Raw genomic sequence first — 18,578 nt, 5'->3', positions numbered from 1 at the left:
TAGGAAGAAAATAATAAAAAATTTATCAAAAACAATGCATCAAAGCCAATGTTGTTTCACATTTCCAAGACTTTCATAAAAGATTATTTTTTAAATCCAGTCCACAATTACTTTTTATATTGAAAATTCGTCATTTTGTTTTTATATCACCAAATCAGTGACATCATTTATGAAATGGCAATTAAAGTGTTAAAAATCCTGTAATTTACTAAGCAATTTAGTAGTTTTGATCAGGACTGAGGTTGATTAACAGATTTATTCAAAGAAATTTTAAAATATATATTAATCTCATGCATTTTACAGCAATTTAATTCAGTGGATTTTTTCATCCCTAACATAACAAAAGGGTGGTAAATTTGTACAAGTGTATTGTTGAGGATTTTTTTTTGATTGATTTTTAAAGCATTTTCTCAAAATATGAGTCAAGATAAGTTTTGTCACCAAAAATTATTCTGCTAGCTGACACACAGAAAAACTTATGGCCAAATTAAGACTCAAAATCACCCCAGAGTGAATGAAAACATCCCTAACAATATACCGTAAGGGTTAAGATTATTTATATAGATTATTTAAATATTTTTATAGATTAACAAGTGAAAAATACAAATTAGAAACACCTTTTATAGCATATGCAGATCAAATAAGTGAAAAACATGTTGTTTTCCAGTTGTTTGACCTCTTAAAGCTTAAAGCTTTTAATTTCAAATGAATCCAATATTCATATTTCGAAATATTTTTGCTCAAGGTTTACCATCTTAGCTGGGGTTTCTCACGTAATCTGAACTTTGAACTAATCTGAAGCTTTTAAACAATTTAACTGAAAAACAAGTAGAAAAAAAGCCTAATTAAAAACTAATGAAGCAGTCTTATTTTTTTGAGTGTATGCAAAATAATTAGCCATTCAGTCACATACTCATTTGTAAAATTATATCACTTCTTTCCAGTATTTAATCAGCTTTGTTTATCGTCACCCGCATTCTATTGCAGCGTATATTAAAACAAGTACTTAAAAGTAAGAGACTCTCTATGTTTCAGGACAACGTTAACACTTTTCTCCTCTCTATCTCTATCTGTCCCTCCCCAAACTTTCCTCCAGTGCGCATTTATTTAACGCATGGCTTATTTGTTTATTTATTTATTTCTGAAATATTGTAATGTGAATCTGTGACAACCCACGGCTTCGCTCTCCTCCTCCGGTGTCACTCATCCTCTGCCTCCCTCTCAGTTATGGCTGGGCGGACGACACTGGCCCCCGATAACAATTAAAAAATAACAACAGCCATCATAAAGGCTGCCCGCTATTTGGACAGGCACATCAATCCAGAGGCGCTCTGGTTTCTTCTCTTAATTAACCCTGCTGATTGAACGGGCCTCGCTGACCTTGAGAAAAAAATAATAATAAAACGTTGAGGAGCGCAACGTCTGTTCAATCTCATGTTCCTCCGCACAATACATCAGTTTGGCGACTGGTTGTTGAAGTCGTGTTGGCGTAATCGAAGGTGCTTCTTGAGAATGCCGGATGAGATATGAACACTTTAGCTGAGCTTTAATTTCATCTTGAAAGGACAATGAGGACAGCGAATATGTCCGGTTGCCAAACGCTCTAAAAACAAACATCTGGAAGAAATTGGATAAATGCTGCGGCAGAATATGCGCAATTTACTAAAGTTTGCAGAGTCTCTTTTGGGGTTTTGTGCCATGGTTTTAACAGAGATATTGTGAAGAATGACTGATTTTAACAATGAAAATTATAAGTCAGGTTGTTAGAGTGGCTGACTGTAGTATTGGTAACCTAGTAACTAGCATTAGATAAGCATAATGGAGACAGCTGATTGGTCACATGGGATTAATGGTAAATGCAGAATGAGATATGAACACTTTGGCGGAGTTTAATTTCTTCCTGAGAGGAGAATGAGGAGAGCGAATCTTTCCGGTTGCCAGATGCTCTAAAAATAAACATCTGGAAGTAAGTGGATAAATGCTGCGACAGTATTTGCAATACACTAAAGTTTGAAGAGTCTCTTTTGAGGAGTTGTGTCATGATTTTAACACTGAAAATTATAAATCAAGTTGTTAGAGTGGCTAACTATAGTATTGGTAGCCTAGTAACCAGCAGTAAACAATCATAATGGAGACAGCTGATTGGTCACATGGGATTAATGTTAATGCCAAATGAGATATAAACACTTTAGCTGAGTTTTAATTTCTTTCTGAGAGGAGAATGAGGAGAGCGAATGTGTCTGGTTGCCAGACACTCTGAAAATAAATATCTGAAAGGAAGTGGATAAATGCTGTGGCAGAAAATGTGCAATAAACTAAAGTTTGGAGAGTCTCTTTTGGGGTTTTGTGTCATGATTTCAACATTAAAAATTATAGGTCAAGTTGTTAGAGTGGCTGACTAGTATTGGTAACATAGTAACCAGCAGTAAACAAGCATAATGGAGACAGCTGATTGGTCACGTGGGATTACTGGTAAATGTCGGATGAAATATGAACACTTTAGCTGAGTTTTAATTTTATCCTGAGAGGAGAATGAGGAGAGCGAATATTTCTGGTTGCCAGATGCTCTAAAAAAAAACATCTGGAAATAAGTGGATAAATGCTGCGACAGTATTTGCAATACACTAAAGTTTGAAGAGTCTCTTTTGAGGAGTTGTGTCATGATTTTAACACTGAAAATTAGAAATCAAGTTGTTAGAGTGGCTTACTATTGTATTGGTAACCTAGTAACCAGCAGTAAACAGTCATAATGGAGACAGCTGATTGGTCACATGGGATTAATGTTAATGCTGAATGAGATATGAACACTTTAGCTGAGTTTTAATTTCGTCCTGAGAGAAGAATGAGGAGAGCAAATGTGTCCGGTTGCCAGACGCTCTAAAAACAAACATCTGGAAGAAAGTGCATTAAATCTGCAGCAAATTATGTGCAATTCACAGAAGTTTGGAGAGCCTCTTTTGGGGTTTTGTGTAATGGTTTTAACAGAGATACTGTGCAGAACAACTGATTTTAACACTGAAAATTATAAGTCAATCATTAGAGTGGCTGACTGTAGTATTGGTAACCTAGTATCATAATGGAGAGCTGATTGGTCACGTGGGATTAACGGTAAATGCCGAATGACATATGAACACTTTAGCTGAGCTTTAATTTCATTATGATTGTTTTAATTTGCAGCAGATTATGCACAATGAGTCTCTTTTGGGGTTTTGTGTCATGGTTTTAACATTGATAGTTGAGTTTTATTTTCATCCTGAGGAGAAATGAGGAGAGTGAATGTGTCTGGTTGCCTGACACTCTCAAAACAAACATCTGAAAGCAAGTTGATTAATGCTGCGGCAGAATTAACAAAAGTTTGCAGAGTCTCTTTGGGGGTTTTGTGAAATGATTTTAACATTGAAAGTCAAATTGTTAGAGGGACTGACTGTAGTATTGGTAACCTAGTAACCAGCAGTAAACAAGCAAAATGGAGACAGCTGATTGATCATGTGGGATTAATGTTTGGTACATCAGAATTTATTTTGCAAATGCATTTCCATTTCCAATTATTCACATTAAACCTTCTTCGCTCAAATATAAAACCAACTTATTTGCGCATTAAGGGATTTTTATTCGAAATGTGGTGTTTCCGTCACTCGTTTTTCATGCGATACTTCAAAATGCGCATTCACACAGGCTGGTGGAAACCTATTAACATTCAATCTCTTGTATATGTGCATGAGCAGAAGTAACAAGTTGCTGTCGCTAATGAGGGTTTTTGAATTATACATAAAACCTAGCATTTTATCTAAAAAAATGGCTTTTGTGAATGTTTAAATGTGCAAGCTAAATAAAAAGAATCTCTACTTTGGTTATTTACACCTCAATATTCTTCTCTGTTACATTTTGAATTATCCTAGCGCGCTAACTTTCTCACAGTCCACAGGGAACAAGGGGCTGAATGTTGTATACTGCACACCTACTGAACACACTCCATTACCGCTTGAGAAGTAAGTTCTTGATCGAATTCTCTACAAGTGCACCCTCTTTCTCTCACACACACTTCCACGGACATCAACGAGAGCGAAAGAAAGAAACGAGATTGAGAAAAAAAGCATCTGTGTCAGCAAAAGATTTATAAGAAACAGAAAAAAAGGATGTGATTCTAGACTGTATGTTTGTTTGTTAGTTTTTTTCTTAGCTGGAGGGTTTGAGTCTCCTCCTCGTCTCCGTCTGTTCTTTGCCTTGATCTCTCTCTTCTTTTTTTTTCGATTTCGTTCCCATCACGAGTAATTCGTCTCCGTGAACACACAACAAGATAAACAGTTTGTGTTGTAAGCCATTATCTCTGTGAAAGTAAAACAACAGGCACAGGGAGAGGTGCGAGGCGACAGGCGGTTTAGAAAATGACTTCCCGTTTCTTACCCTCGGGTTCTAAACCCAGACCGGACTCCGACACCTGCTGTGTGGAGAGATATTTATTTATTTAGAGTGTTTATTTCTTTATTTTGGGCTTTATTACTCATGTTTTTTTCTCTGTTCGCGGACGTGTTTTTTTATTTATGCCCCTGGTTAGAGTGCACAGTCTGTGCTGAGTCAAAAAAATGAAAGCACATCGCAGATAGAGCAATAAATGAAAAGAGCTTGCATCTGCGCGATCGGCTCCGCAGCAGGCCAGAGGAGAGTGTGTGTATGTGTATGTGTGTGTGATTAGGTGTGTGGCCTGACTCGTGAAACACGGAGGCATGACAAACGAAAGATTCGTGCTCGACGTGTTTTGTTTTCGTCTTTTTTCTCCAGCGAATCACGTACTTACAAACACACTCGATTCATACACAACAACATGATCAGCGACAATAAACACGGCGGGTTTTCTGAATGCGGGAAAAATGCAGTGTTTTCCCTCACTTTTCTGAAGCACACACAGACGTTATATAAGAGATACATGGGTCATTCGGTTACCGTCGGCTTTGAGTCAGTCCGAGGAGTCGCGAATCTTCTGAGTGATTCAAATGATTCAGGTGAGGTGCTCCTTTCAGAAAGCGATTCCCTAATGATGGACAAGCAGCTATAACCATAGCACACCCTCTTCCCGAGAAGGAGAAAAAGAATGAATGAATGAAAGAGGGAGAGAAGAACGGTTGTCCATTGGGTTTGTCGTTCTTGTCATCCCTTGATGATTGGTCTTAGAGTCTGAAGGTGAGCGAGTGCTTCAGGAGGAAGTGTTTTTGAATGTGTGTGTCTGTGTATGTGTGTGATGGTTTTCTACTCCCAGCGGAAAGTGATGAGCAGCAGAATGGCAAGTAGGACTTGAGGGACGTCGCAGGTGGAGGCTGAGCTGTGGACTCTTCCGGCCTCAGAGCCCAGGTTAGTGACTGTCGCTTTGTCTGAGAACGGAGGGATGACGTTGAAGCCTCCTCCACCGGCTTGGTTTTCTTCTTCTTCCTCCTCCTCTTCCTCCTCTTCTTGCTCTTCTTCTTCTACTTCTTCGCTTTCTTCAACCTTTTGGGAATAGAAAAAGGAGAAGATCAATTTTTTTGTATACGCTTTTTTTTTTGCCATGAAATTATTTGGTTCTAGTGTGCTTTTTCCATTGGGGAAGTCCTTGTGAAAGAGCCATGAACCAAACCAAGCAACTACAAGGTCAATCACAAGATTTCTATTGTTTAGTTTTTGTGATGCTTTAATAAAACCAAAGATGAATGGTTTGCACTGTGTGTACATGCATTTAAAGTGTACTTAACTAAAAGGCCGTTTACAAGACATGTTCAGCTAGAAACAGGAAACTTCTATGTGTGTTCGTTTATACTTTTTAAGGTTTGAAGTTTGTTAGTTTTCTGTACAGCAATGCCACCTCGATTGAATTATTGCAGAAATTACATACATCAATAAAAAATACATAAATAAGCTAAATTAATAAAAATTAATAGCAAAGTTACACAAACATATTTCTAAATCAAGCCATTCATACACAACCAGCATTCCCACATCAAAGATCAAATAGGTTAAAAATATGGAATAAAATCGCTGTCATAAATATTCCACTTCAACTGCGAAATCCGTTTTCAGATGTATGTGTTTTCAGTCGACAAAAACATTTTTGTGCTTTTTATATGGAATAAAACCGCTGTCAGAAACATTTTGTACATGAATAAAATTCACGCATCTGTAATTATAAAAACGTAAAGGAAAACGGAACGTACTCGTGATTTTACGAGGGTACAATTCCAAAATATGTGATTAGAACAGACACATCCTGTTTGTAAAATACACCCACCATAAATTTCGAAGTCGTATACAAACAGACAAAGAAAATGTCATATCTGTGTCTGTTCTAATCGTAGATTTTGGAATTGTACCCTCATAAAATCACGAGTGCATTCCGTTTTCCTTTCCGTTTTATAATTACAGGTGCGTGAATTTTATTTATGCACAAAATGTTTATGACAGCGATTTTTATTCCATATAAAAAGCACAAAAATGTTTTTGTGACTGAAAACACACACATTTGAAAATGGACTTCGCCGTGGAAGTTTTTGAAAATGCCGCCATTGACATGTCCACGTAAACACCCAAAATCGAGAGTCTATTAAACCTATGACATCATACATGTGCATAGTATGTGTATGCAATCTCAAGCTCAATTTGTAACTTTTTGATTTAGTAGCTAATTCATATTAATCTGTATGATCTCTTTTGTACATGTAGAACAATTTGCTCATCCCCCAATGAAAATTTTACATTTTCAAACGAATTAAATCATACAAATATGTACAAATTAGCCACTTTTATGACAAATAAATAAAATAGTTACGTTTTCTGGTGAGACTGATAATAAACACACAACAATGGCAGAGTACAGGGTAGTGTTGTTGTTGCTCAAGTGTTTTCTAAAGCTTCATTAGCAACGTGTGGATTTACTACACATTAGATAGCTTTTTCCATTTAAAGTTGTGAATAATCTTAGGCCCAATCAGAGTTCTACCCTTAAGCCCTTCCCCTTATCCCTATCCCACATTTAGCACATTCACATGAAGGGGTAGCCGAGTCCCAATTCTCTTTAGCTTGAAGGCGTAGGGCTAAGGGGAAGGAGATAGCCCTTGAAAATAAGATTTTCCAGGACCACACTAAAAACGAAGGGGTATGAAAATTTTCTGGAATACGCAAGCTACAACGGCAACATGGCTGCGCTCAGTAAGGAGATCCACAAATGTGCTGTAATGCCCCATTCACACAGGGCATCAGCGCCAATGCTTCCCATTCACTTTATATGGGGGATGTCAGGTTTTGCCAAACTGCACTGTCGATCCATTGGCACCGCTGTAGTGGCATTGCTCGCTGCAGAAGTTGGGAGTTTCTCAACTTTTCAAGTGCCAACGGACGCGTCAGCCAATCAGATCGCTTTATGCAAATACCCCAGCTCAGAGAGTAGCCGACTGCGGACTAATTTGAATGGCTGACCCTGCTATGACGATCGTGTCAGCCCCAATTTCAGACACGCCTTCTGTTAAGTGTTGATGCTGAAGCCTCGTGTGAATTCAAGTATTTTTTGGCCATTATTAAGAATTTTTACGACAAACAAGCATATGTTTTAATACAGTTATAATGGTGTTCATGTTTTACAGTCATGCTTTTATAATAAAAAAAAAATAGCTTCAGTACATTTCGCCATTTTCATTCATTCATTTTCCATCAGCTTAGTTCCTTATTTATCAGAATCCGCCAACGCAGAATGAACTACAAACTATTCCAGCATAAGTTGCCCTTCCAGAAACTCAGAACTGGGAAACACCCATACACTCTCACATTCACACACACACTCATACACAATGGCCAATTTTTGTTTACCCAATTCACCTATAGCAAATGTCTTTGGACTGTGGGGGAAACTGAAGCACCCGAGAAAACCCATGCAAACACTGGAAGTACACGCAAACTCCACACAGAAACCCCAACTGGTCCAGCTGGGACTTGAACCAGTGACCTTCTTGCTGTGAGGCAAAAATGCTAACCACTGAGCCACCATGTCCCTATACAAAACCAATGTAAATACAAAAAAATAAGAATAATGGTTCATAAGAATCATATGTGACCTTAGTCAAATGCGTTATGATACAAGAAATAAACAAATCACCTTGGAAAGCGTTTCAGAGAAGCAGGATGGTGTCAGGGTGAGGGACGGAGAGATTGTGAGCGAGAGGGATTAAGAAGGAACGATAAAAGAAGGAGAAAAAGAGAAAGAGAGTTAGTGCGACAGACAGACAGATGGGTGCGAATACATTAATATTAATGAAGTTTGACTGATGCACCGCTGCTTGCAAACACCTTTAGCTAATCCGTTCAGAAGGAAAGCAAAAGAGAGAGAGAGAAAGTGAGAAGCACATCAAGAGAGACAGATCAGGAAAGACAGGGACATTTGGAGAGGAGAGATTTGCTGGAGAACACAAGTGAGAGAGAGAGAGAGAGAGAGAGAGAGAGAGAGAGTCTAGGAAAGAAATAAATGACGGCAGAAACTGAATTGAATCCTTTTTGTCTGCAGGCCCAGATTATCTCTAAGCTGAATGCTGTGGTCTGTGTGTTCAGAGAACAGAGGATGTGAACGCGGTCCAAAGGGAGGACACACCATCACAAAAGACTCACAGATCAGAGCAGCATTTCTTGATAATGTCTGTACGCCTATGGACGCCAAGGGATTATTTGCTTCTCTTTTATGTGTGCTGCAAAATATGCAATCATAGTCAAGTAAGCATCGCTATCGTGGACGCCGTCGTTCCCTGAAGCGCTAAAAAAACTGATCGACTATCAAGAAATTACTTCAGCTGGATATTATGCTACCGCTAATGCTAATAACATGGCCGGGGGGGTCAGGGTTGAGCCGATTAGCTTTAGTGCTACACCATTATGCTGTCACAAAAGTTGCTTCTTTCTTTGACAACCATTCGAAAGTATAGCAGGCTTAATAACTTGTGGAAGCAACGTAAAAAAAATGTATATTACACAAGATGATTTGTTTGGATGGTGTCACTCCCTGAAGCTACAGCTCAGCTTATTAGCTTATTTGTCTATTAAGAAATTGACTTTGATACATATTACAACTGGAATAGCTTGTCAACGGGGTCATGGTTTGGTAGATGCAATAAATGCTCTGGGAAAACAAACAATTATAAAAATATACATTATTGTTGTTATGATAAGAGTTGGGTATAACGCCTTCCACAATAATGCATTACTGTTTTCTAATTACATTTTTGAGGAACGCCGTGATGTAACAAATTATATTTTAAATATGTGTAATTTGATTACAGTTGTTAAAAGTCAATTTAATTGCATTACTTGCATTACAAATATAGTTTTAGAAGAAAAAAATGCTTCTTTTAAATCACGTTTTCTGCTGCAACATCAGTTAATAAGTACGCTCTTTTAAATGGCTGGAGATTGGGAGCTGAAATGGTGGCTGTTGAGAGAGGCTGCTTCTTCAAGTGAAAATACAGACATTACTTTGATTTCATTGAGCATAAAAACAAAAATACTGCTGTGAAATGCAGTCTATGTCTAGTCTCTAAAGAACTTTTGACTGCTTTTAACTCGACCAGCAACCTTTTCAAGCATTCTACGACAATACTCCAACAGGACACCGGCACCTAAAAACACGGCGGCTCAACTCTGTTTAAATGGGCTAAACTGGATTTAGAGATGCGCAGCTTTTCCAGGCGCCCCTAGTTGAAAACTGCAAGTCACGTGTCAAGAACTGACCGATCAGCTTCCTAACTTGTATGGAATATTCACATTTTAGTAGACTAGTTACTTCAGACAAACACAGAATAAGGGCAACGCAGTGGCGCAGTAGGTAGTGCTGTCGCCTCACAGCAAGAAGGTCGCTGGTTCAAGCCTCGGCTGGGTCAGTTGGCGTTTCTGTGTGGAGTTTGCATGTTCTCCCTGCGCTCGCGTGGGTTTCCTCCGGGTGCTCCGGTTTCCCCCACAGTCCAAAGACATGCGGTACAGGTGAATTGGGTAGGCTAAATTGTCCGTAGTGTATGTGTGTGTGAATAAGTGTGTATGTGTTTCCCAGTGATGGGTTGCAGCCGGAAGGGCATCCGCTGCATAAAACAAATGCTGGATAAGTTGGTGTTTCATTCCACTGTGGCGACCCCAGATTAATAAAGGGACTAAGCTAAAAAAAAAAAATTAATGAATGCATGAATGAAACAGAATACCCAAACACTGCAGTGCTTTTTCACACTATGGATGTCAATGGTTATAGGCACCCAGTTTTCTTCTAAATGTCTTATTTCGTGTTAAAAAAAAGACAAACAGGTTTGGAACAAGTAAATGATGAGGTAAAGTTTATTTATAAACTAAGTTGAAGAGGATCACGTGCTTATGATTGTCCACAGCTGGTCCCACATTAGCTTACAATTGATTCACCAATCAGATGATTCCTAACTCACCATAAATAACCAGAGTTTCGTATCTTCATCTTGAAGAATCCCCCCACCCACCCACCCATACTCCCCCTCCTTTCTAGATGGGCAACACAGCGGCCCAGTGATTAGCATTGTTGCCTCACAGCAAGAATGCCTCTGGTTAAAATACCTGCTAAACCAGTTGACATTTCTAAGTGCAGTTTGCTTGCTCTCCACATGCTCGCTTGAGTTTTCCCCGGGTTTCCTCCCACAGTCCAAAAAACACGCAACCTAAGTAAATTGAACATACCAAATTGGCATCATAGTCCAGCTCTTAGCAAGCTGCATATCACTCCTTAGCCATTCCTATATCTGTCATTAGCCAGTAATAAGTCGGGGGAGTTCATTGAGATCTACCTGAGCTCAAACTCCCCTCTCGCCCTGCTACCAAGCGGGAGCCCAGGGCTCGAGAACCCTATAAGCTCAGGGCTCTCTCCCGGAACAGCATGCCAAACAAGCTTTATTATCGATCATCAGCTAATTGTGAGCTCTTGAAAGAATTTAAAGTTTTGGGCGAACTACTGTATCTCTTTAAGTGTTTTGAGTATTTCACGCTGCTGTGATTCACCCAAAGTAAAGTTTCTCAGTGAATATTAAATTACTGAAAGAGCTGCAGTTTATTTAGTATTTTTTATAGATTTTAAAAGTAACTTCAAAGTAAAGTAATTAGTAATCTGATTACTTTTTACTTAAATTTTACTAATTTATTTAAATAATTAATTAGTAAAGTAATCAGATTACAATTGTCCAGTAGTAGTCAGTAATTTGTAATTATTACTTTTTTAAAGTAACTTAGCCAACACTGGTTATACTGTAATAGAGGGTTATTGATTTATATAGACATTTATCAAATTGCATTCAAGTAAAAATGCTAAAATTACATATTAATTATTAATAAATTTATCATTGTCTTTTTTAAAATAGCTCTCAATTTAAATCACAATTTATTTAGTAATTTATTGCTTGCTTCATTAAATTAACTTCATCAAATGCAAGTTGAATAAGCATAATGTATTTCATTAAATTACACCTAAATTACCTAACAATTTATTTATTCCTTCATTCCTTTCTATTTACTGTTTATTTTTTTCTATTTTCATTAAATTACACTCAAAGTAAATCACTAATTAAATAAAATTTAAACTCAAGCCTCATTACTACATGAATTAAATTACACTACATAACAACCCACTTGCAAGACAGCAAGTAACTTTTCATTGCTTTACTGAAACAGTTATTAGAATCAGTAGCTCAAGCTCTGTAAAATATATATGATCAGATACAGAATAAAACCAGTGGTAACCACAAGATTAGGCACAAATTAAAGATCTGATCCAGTGACGCTGCCTACTAAGTCTCAATGAGTCATTTAAAGTTTGGCGGTCGGCCATAATGAAAGAAAAATAAAGCTGACACCCTCATTCCAAAGCACAATATAATCTGACTAAAGGGAAGAGCAAATCAATATAGATTTAATTCCTTACCATGATTGTGTTCTTGGGGGCCTGTGGGTTGTGTGATTACTGCCGATTGAATTGAAGGTGGCAGTTTGATTCCCACCCCACAGTGATCTCTTTAGGCACATGTGGCATTTGTTTACCATACCGAAAACCATTACATCAAGTGAACATGTCCGTGAAATGACCATTTTCAAGTAACAGGGTCATCTTGACAAGGTCGTGTGCGTAGAGATCAGAGGTTAGACTTTTAGGTCAAACTGTCATGACCTATTAATTGGGGTTGAGGGAATGGGTAGAGCTAAAGCGAAAGAACAACCAAAACTTGGATTCATTACTCTTGTTCCCAAATATATGCACCGCAGATTGATCAATACATGAAATGAATGAGGAACGTTAGTCGCACAACGCACACAGGGAGCCAAATTAAATGCAGAAGGTATAATTCTGAACAAGCGGTTTTGTGCTTACTGTAGCGGCTGCAGGGGCGACGGCGTGTGACCGTGTGTTTCTGCAGTGATACGACCAGCCGCGCATAAACGCTGTAGTTCAGTTCTCGGATCCATCAGTATGCTCGAAGCGGCAGGACTGCGGGTTTCTTCAGGCTGTGTTTTCGCAAATCTCATGGATCACAGTGGTGAAATAACCACGATTAATCACATTTGGATGTTTAATCAAGATTATGGCCATAATCAGAGATAGGTTTATTGTTATTACTTGGGTTTTTTACATGTGGGAGCTTTTAAAAATGATTGAACATGTGAATGATGTTGAGCTAGCATTGTATTTAAGTGTATAGCCCACGATAAACTGGTGGGACACCATTTCGAGCAACAAACATTTCAGATCGAATATTCAGAGTAGTATGGTAAACAAAATAGGGAGCGCGTCACAGGTTGTCATTATTCAAAATTGAACCAATGTGAAACCAACTTCAGCTCAGTAAAGCAGGCTAGGCGGAATAGTGCTATTTACTTATCTTTGTTGTTCAACTAAATAAAAATCTACATTATCGATGCTGTAAAATGTACCTTAAGAATTTGAAAATAGTCACATCAATCATTCACTGGAAGATTTCAGTGGCTGAACAACACTTCTGTGCATGTAACCCATTCATAATACAACACAATCTACATCAGCTTGGCGTGACTAAAATAGTTTTAAAACATAACATTACCTGTCTAAAAGAAATACTTCAGCCATGGTGTCATCCTTCCTCCAGCGTGCAAAAGTAATTCCAATATGGATTCAGGATTTAAAAGTTTTGATTCAGCGTTTGTTTTAAACGCTATCACACTCTCCTGTGCACGCGCAAACAGCAGATGTGCGTGAATGGGTGCGCAGATGTACAAATCTACATTTGTAGACAGACAGTTTGAGTTACTTATCAGAATTATGGGAATTGTCGGCCTGACAAATTTTAATTGGATGAACATTTTTTAGTCTCTTGCCTTACCCAGAAAATAAAAACACATATAAATACATTTAGATCATTTATCTTAATCATTACTATTGGAATGTGAAGAGACTTTAAACCAGCACAACCAGAAATGTTTCTGAAGACAATCACCTACTGCACTTTTAAGGGTTTTTTTTACAAGAGCTTGCCGAAGCAAACTTTCCAGAAATGTTTAACTTCAGCAGAAGTATAGGATATGTAAACTTCAAAGCAAATGACAGAAGAAGCACAGTATGTTCTTTAAACAACTTAGTGCAGAGACAAGCACTAAGGTGGTTGAAATCCTGTCTGATCATTACCATTTTTGTTTAGCTAAATGGGGGAATCGTCCAAGTTAACAGCAGTAAAGTATGGAGTGGCACAAAGCGCTGTCTTAGCCCCTCTCCTGTTAATGAAGTGTCTTGTAAGATTACCTTTTTGCATATTTAAACAGGATATCATCAATTTTCCACAAGGATCCGTCTTAGGCCCTCTCTTATTAATAAAGTGACCAGTTAGATTACAGTTGTTGTTTTTGGTTATTCATAGATTTTTAAAGGTTTTTAAAAATATAAATTGATTTAGTATTGTATCTGGAGAAGTGTGTAGGCCACAATAAACTGGTGATTTAGAACAAAAGCTAGCTAAAATTAAGCTTGAAATTTATATCAGATTTTCACAACAGCTTGCCAAAGCAAACTTTCAAGGCATTTTTGCTTTAGCACAGTATGTGTATTCCCAGCCGGCACAGGATGTCAACATGACGTCAGATTGACGTTGTACCCCAATGTCCTGGGACATTGCATTTTCGGTGGAAATAAAAATCTGGTTGACGTCAGAATCCAACGTCAGTCAGATGTCAATGTCCAACTTCGGACAGGCATTGCATTTTGGTTACTTTCCACTGCAACCTAAAAAGAACAAAATATCAACTTCTAATGATATTATAGCATGACATTGTGTGGACATCACCGATATGACGTCTATCAGATTTTGGTTGCAATACCTGACGAATAATGTCAGTATTTGACGTCATTATGACGTTGGATTTTGGTCACCTTCCAAGACAACCTAAAATCAACCATATATCAACGTTTTTTCACTTTCGTCAGTTGGTTAAGTTTTATTCCTCACCACTGTCACCACTGGCTTGCTTGGTTTGGGACTTGTGGAGCTGCGCATCGATGGATTAGCTCTTCAATGTTTGGACTTTCAGCAGTGAAAATTAAACCAGACTGAAGTGAACTAAACTGACCTGAACTTCATCTCTGAAAACTGGACTGACACGGTTTCAATTTACTAGAACTTTAATGTTAAGCTGCTTTGACATAATCTACATTGTAAAAGCGCTATAGAAATAAGGATGAATTAAATTGAATTGTTGTTTTATTGTTATTCATGTTTTTTTATGTTTTAAAAAGTGAATGAAGTTAGGTTAGAATTGTATGTGGAGAAGTGTGTAGGCAACGATAAACTGGGGATTTAGAACAAAGGCAAGCTAAAACTAGGTTTGCTTGGAGTTTGTATCATGTTTATACAACAGCTTGCCAAAGCAAACTTTCCAGGCATTTTTGCTTTAGCACAGTATGTTCATTTTAAACTTCAAAGCAAGGAAAATAAGAAGTACAGTATGTTCTTTAAACCATCTTAGAGCAGAGACGAGCACTAATGTGGTTTAAATCCTGTTTGAACATTACCTTTTTGTTTAGTTAAATATGGGAATCATCCAAGTTAACAGCAGTAAAGTATGGAGATCTGTCTTAGGCCCTCTCTTCTTAATAAAATGTCTGAGATTGCTTTTTTCAGTTAATATAAAGTTATTTTTAAGATAGTTATTGACTCAAAAAAAAGTTCTTCACTGTGAGTAAACTCACTGGCCACTTTATTAGGTACACCTGTCCAACTGTTTACTTAACGCAAATTTCTACTCAGCCAGTCACATGGCAACAACTCAATGCATTTAGACATGTAGACATGGTCAAGACGATCTGCTGCAGTTCAAACCAAGCATCAGAATGGGGGAGAAAGGTGATTTGAGTGACTTTGAACGTGGCATGGTTGTTGGTGCCAGACGGGCTGGTTTGAGCATTTCAGAAACTGCTGATCTAATGGGATTTTCACGCACAACCATCTCTAGGGTTTACAGAAAATGGACTGAAAAAGAGAAAATATCCAGTGAGCGGCAGTTCTGTGGGCACAAATGCCTTGTTGATGCCAGAGATCAGATGAGAATGGCCACACTGGTTTCAGCTTATAGAAAGGCAACAGTAACTCAAATAACCACTCGTTACAACAGAGTTATGCAGAAGAGCATCTCTGAAGGCACAACACGTCCAACCTTGAGGCGGATGGGCTACAGCAGCAGAAGACCACACCGGGTGCCACTCCTGTCAGCTAAGAACAGCTAAAAAACTGAGGCTACAATTCGCACCAAAATTGGACAATAGATTAGAAAAATGCTGCCTGGTCTGATGAGTCTCGATTTTTTTACTGTGACATTCGGATGGTAGGGTTAGAATTTGGCATCAACAACATGAAAGAATGGATCCATCCTGTCTGTATCAATGGTTCAGGCTGGTGGTGGTGATGTAATGGTGTGGGGGATATTTTCTTGGTACACTTTTGGGCGCCGTGTCATAAAGCGCGTATCATCTCAGACTGGTTTCTTGAACATGACAATGAGTTCACTGTATTCAAACGGCCTCCACAATCACCAGACCTCAATCCAATAGAGCACCTTTGGAATGTGGTGGAACAGAAAATTCACATCATGGATGTGCAGCTGACAAAACTGTTTGACGCTATCATGTCAATATGGACCAAAATCTCTGAGGAATATTTCCAGTACCTTGTTGAATCTATGCCACAAAGGATTAAGGCAGTTCTGAAGGCAAAAAGGGGTCTAAACTTGTTCTAGTATAAAGTGGCCGGTTAGTATATATTAAAGTCCTATTAGTATGGTGGTTCTGTGTTAGGAAATGTATTTGCTACTTACTGCATTGGGTTCAGGCAGCAGGTTGATGTTCAGCTCATCACGCTGGACCTGAGGGGAGGGGCGTGGTGGAGGAAGGGGTGTGCCCTCTACAGGACGAGGGGTGGAGCTTCCCATATTATCAATAGCATTACCTGTCAGATAAAGGGATGAAGAAAGTTTTAGACTGATTTTATTTGAGTTTTACATGGAAATAAGAATTATAAGGTATAAGGAATACAGATAATGATTTAGTAATACTGTGAAAGCAGAATTAGAGATCAGGAAAGAAGACACAATATACCTTTAGTTCATATCCTTGTTTTAAATGAACAAAGATATTGAAGGTATTTTCTATATGCCAGAGCCTTTAAAGAATTAGTTTGAGATCATTATATAAATGAATTGATGTAATGGTGAAAAACTCATTTAGAGGTCTTTAAAATAGCTTGGAAGACAGAATGTCCTGTGGAGGACAGGCTGTAAAAGCTGCCAAGGCCGAGATCCCATACCAACTAAATTACTGAAAGAGATGCTACCTGTTGCACCAGAGCCTCTTATTGATATTATTACATTATTGCTAGGCCTCATCCCAAGACCCTTCATGATAATGCTTATTAAGCACTTATTAAGCCCCTCATTAAAAAACACATGGCAAAATACAGACCCTATCTAGATGCTTCATAAAAACTAATGATATCAGCAAAGAATTGTAGTCCTATCGTAGTACAGAAACTAGACTTGTTAAAATTATAAATGACCTTCGTGGCATCTCAGTATCAGGTTTACATCTGATATGATTGTTTACAACGTAACTGCGTCTTACATAATCATTCATAGACAATTCACTAAGTTAATTTAAACCTCTGATCGTAACTGTTTTATCATTTTGCTTATTTAAATGAGAAAATCATCAATCTAAACAGCCGTAATACATGAACTGCGACACGCATCTGTCCTCGGCCCTCTCCTACAAATAAACTGACCGGTCAGATTACAGTTGTTCTTGTTGTTTTTTATAGCAGTAAAATATGGAATGCCACAAGTATCTATCTTAGGCCCTGTTCTGTTAATGAGGAGGCCGGTTAAATCACTGTTTTTGTTTTTGGACTGTTTGTTTGTTTTCTTGCATTTTTACCAGCATTAAAGTCTGGAATGCCAGAAGGATCTGTCTTAGGCTATGTCCTGTTATTAAAATGGCCGCTTTTTATTTTGTCATCTTCAACAACAGTATGGGGTATGGAAAGCTACAGTAGGAATCTGTCTTAGCCCTCTCCCTGAACCATTTGAGAGTTTCCTTGGCTGTGTTTTGGATCATTGTCTTGCTAAAATGTCCACCCTGGATTCATCTTTATCATCCTTCTAATGTAGATGTTGGAGTGAAGCATCTAATATTAATTTACACTGATAAAGGGCAGAGATTTGCTGAATATTAATATTGCTGAAAGATTTCAGCTCCTGTCTGGGCTTTCACTGCCTTTCTACAGCTCCCTTTCTTCATGTGTTTAATCCCTTTTTCCCTGCGTCATTTCATTTTATTACACATAACTTTATTTGTAAACCAATTAGTTTTGTTTTCTTTTCATATATGGATTTCTTTGGTTGTTACCAACATACGGGAAAATCTTAAGCCAACAGCACCTTTAGAAATATGTTTTCTGAGAAAAATGGTGATGATGTTCAATACTTATTTCCCCCACTGTATATATAATTTTATTGGGTTTGTTTGTTTGTTTGTTTGCTTGCTTGTTTGTTTGTTTGTTTTTTACAATTTCTTTGGTTCAATTGCATTCCTGACACCAAATTTAGATTTTTTTGTTCTAATAAGAATCTATGGACAAATATCAACCAAGCAGTTATAATGTCTGTTAAAGGGATAAACACTTTTCTGTCAATAAAGGGGTCAGAGGGATTACTTTTTAATTAGTATTCTTATAGGGTTTTCCCAAATTTGTCCCATCGCTTGTATCTTTCACAGCAGAACTATAAGGAGTATCACAACGGCCTATTTTCTTCTAGCGTAGAGAACTGATAATTTGTTCATTCATTCATTCATTCATTCATCCACTCATTCAATCACTCACGCATTCCACTATTCACTCACTCATTCATTCACTTATTCATCCAGTCTTTCATTTACCATTCACTTATTCATTCATTATTTCGCCCGTTCACTCACTCACTCTTTCGTTCACCCCTTCACTCATGTATTCAACCACTGATTCATTCACCCATTCACTAATTCATTCACCCAGTCATTCATTAATTAT

General features: G+C 37.9%; 1 protein-coding gene across 1 annotated transcript in view; it reads right to left on the bottom strand.

Moving 5' to 3' along the window:
• Positions 1 to 3,210: 3,210 nt before the first annotated feature.
• gfra3 (GDNF family receptor alpha 3) overlaps positions 3,211 to 18,578 on the bottom strand; it is a 76,977-nt gene continuing 61,609 nt past the window's right edge. The window contains exons 7-8 of the mRNA XM_056472813.1: positions 16,333 to 16,463; positions 3,211 to 5,481 (exon numbers count right to left, since the gene is read on the bottom strand). Of these exons, the coding sequence (XP_056328788.1) occupies positions 5,245 to 5,481; positions 16,333 to 16,463 (368 nt within the window). The 3' untranslated portion in view covers positions 3,211 to 5,244. The remainder of the gene's footprint in view (positions 5,482 to 16,332; positions 16,464 to 18,578) is intronic.

The sequence above is a fragment of the Danio aesculapii genome, chromosome 14 (assembly GCF_903798145.1).
Source record: "Danio aesculapii chromosome 14, fDanAes4.1, whole genome shotgun sequence".
In the NCBI taxonomy this organism is placed as follows: Eukaryota; Metazoa; Chordata; class Actinopteri; order Cypriniformes; family Danionidae; genus Danio; species Danio aesculapii.
The sequence above is the reverse complement of the archived record's forward strand: the minus strand, read 5'-3'. Positions and strand labels throughout refer to the sequence as shown.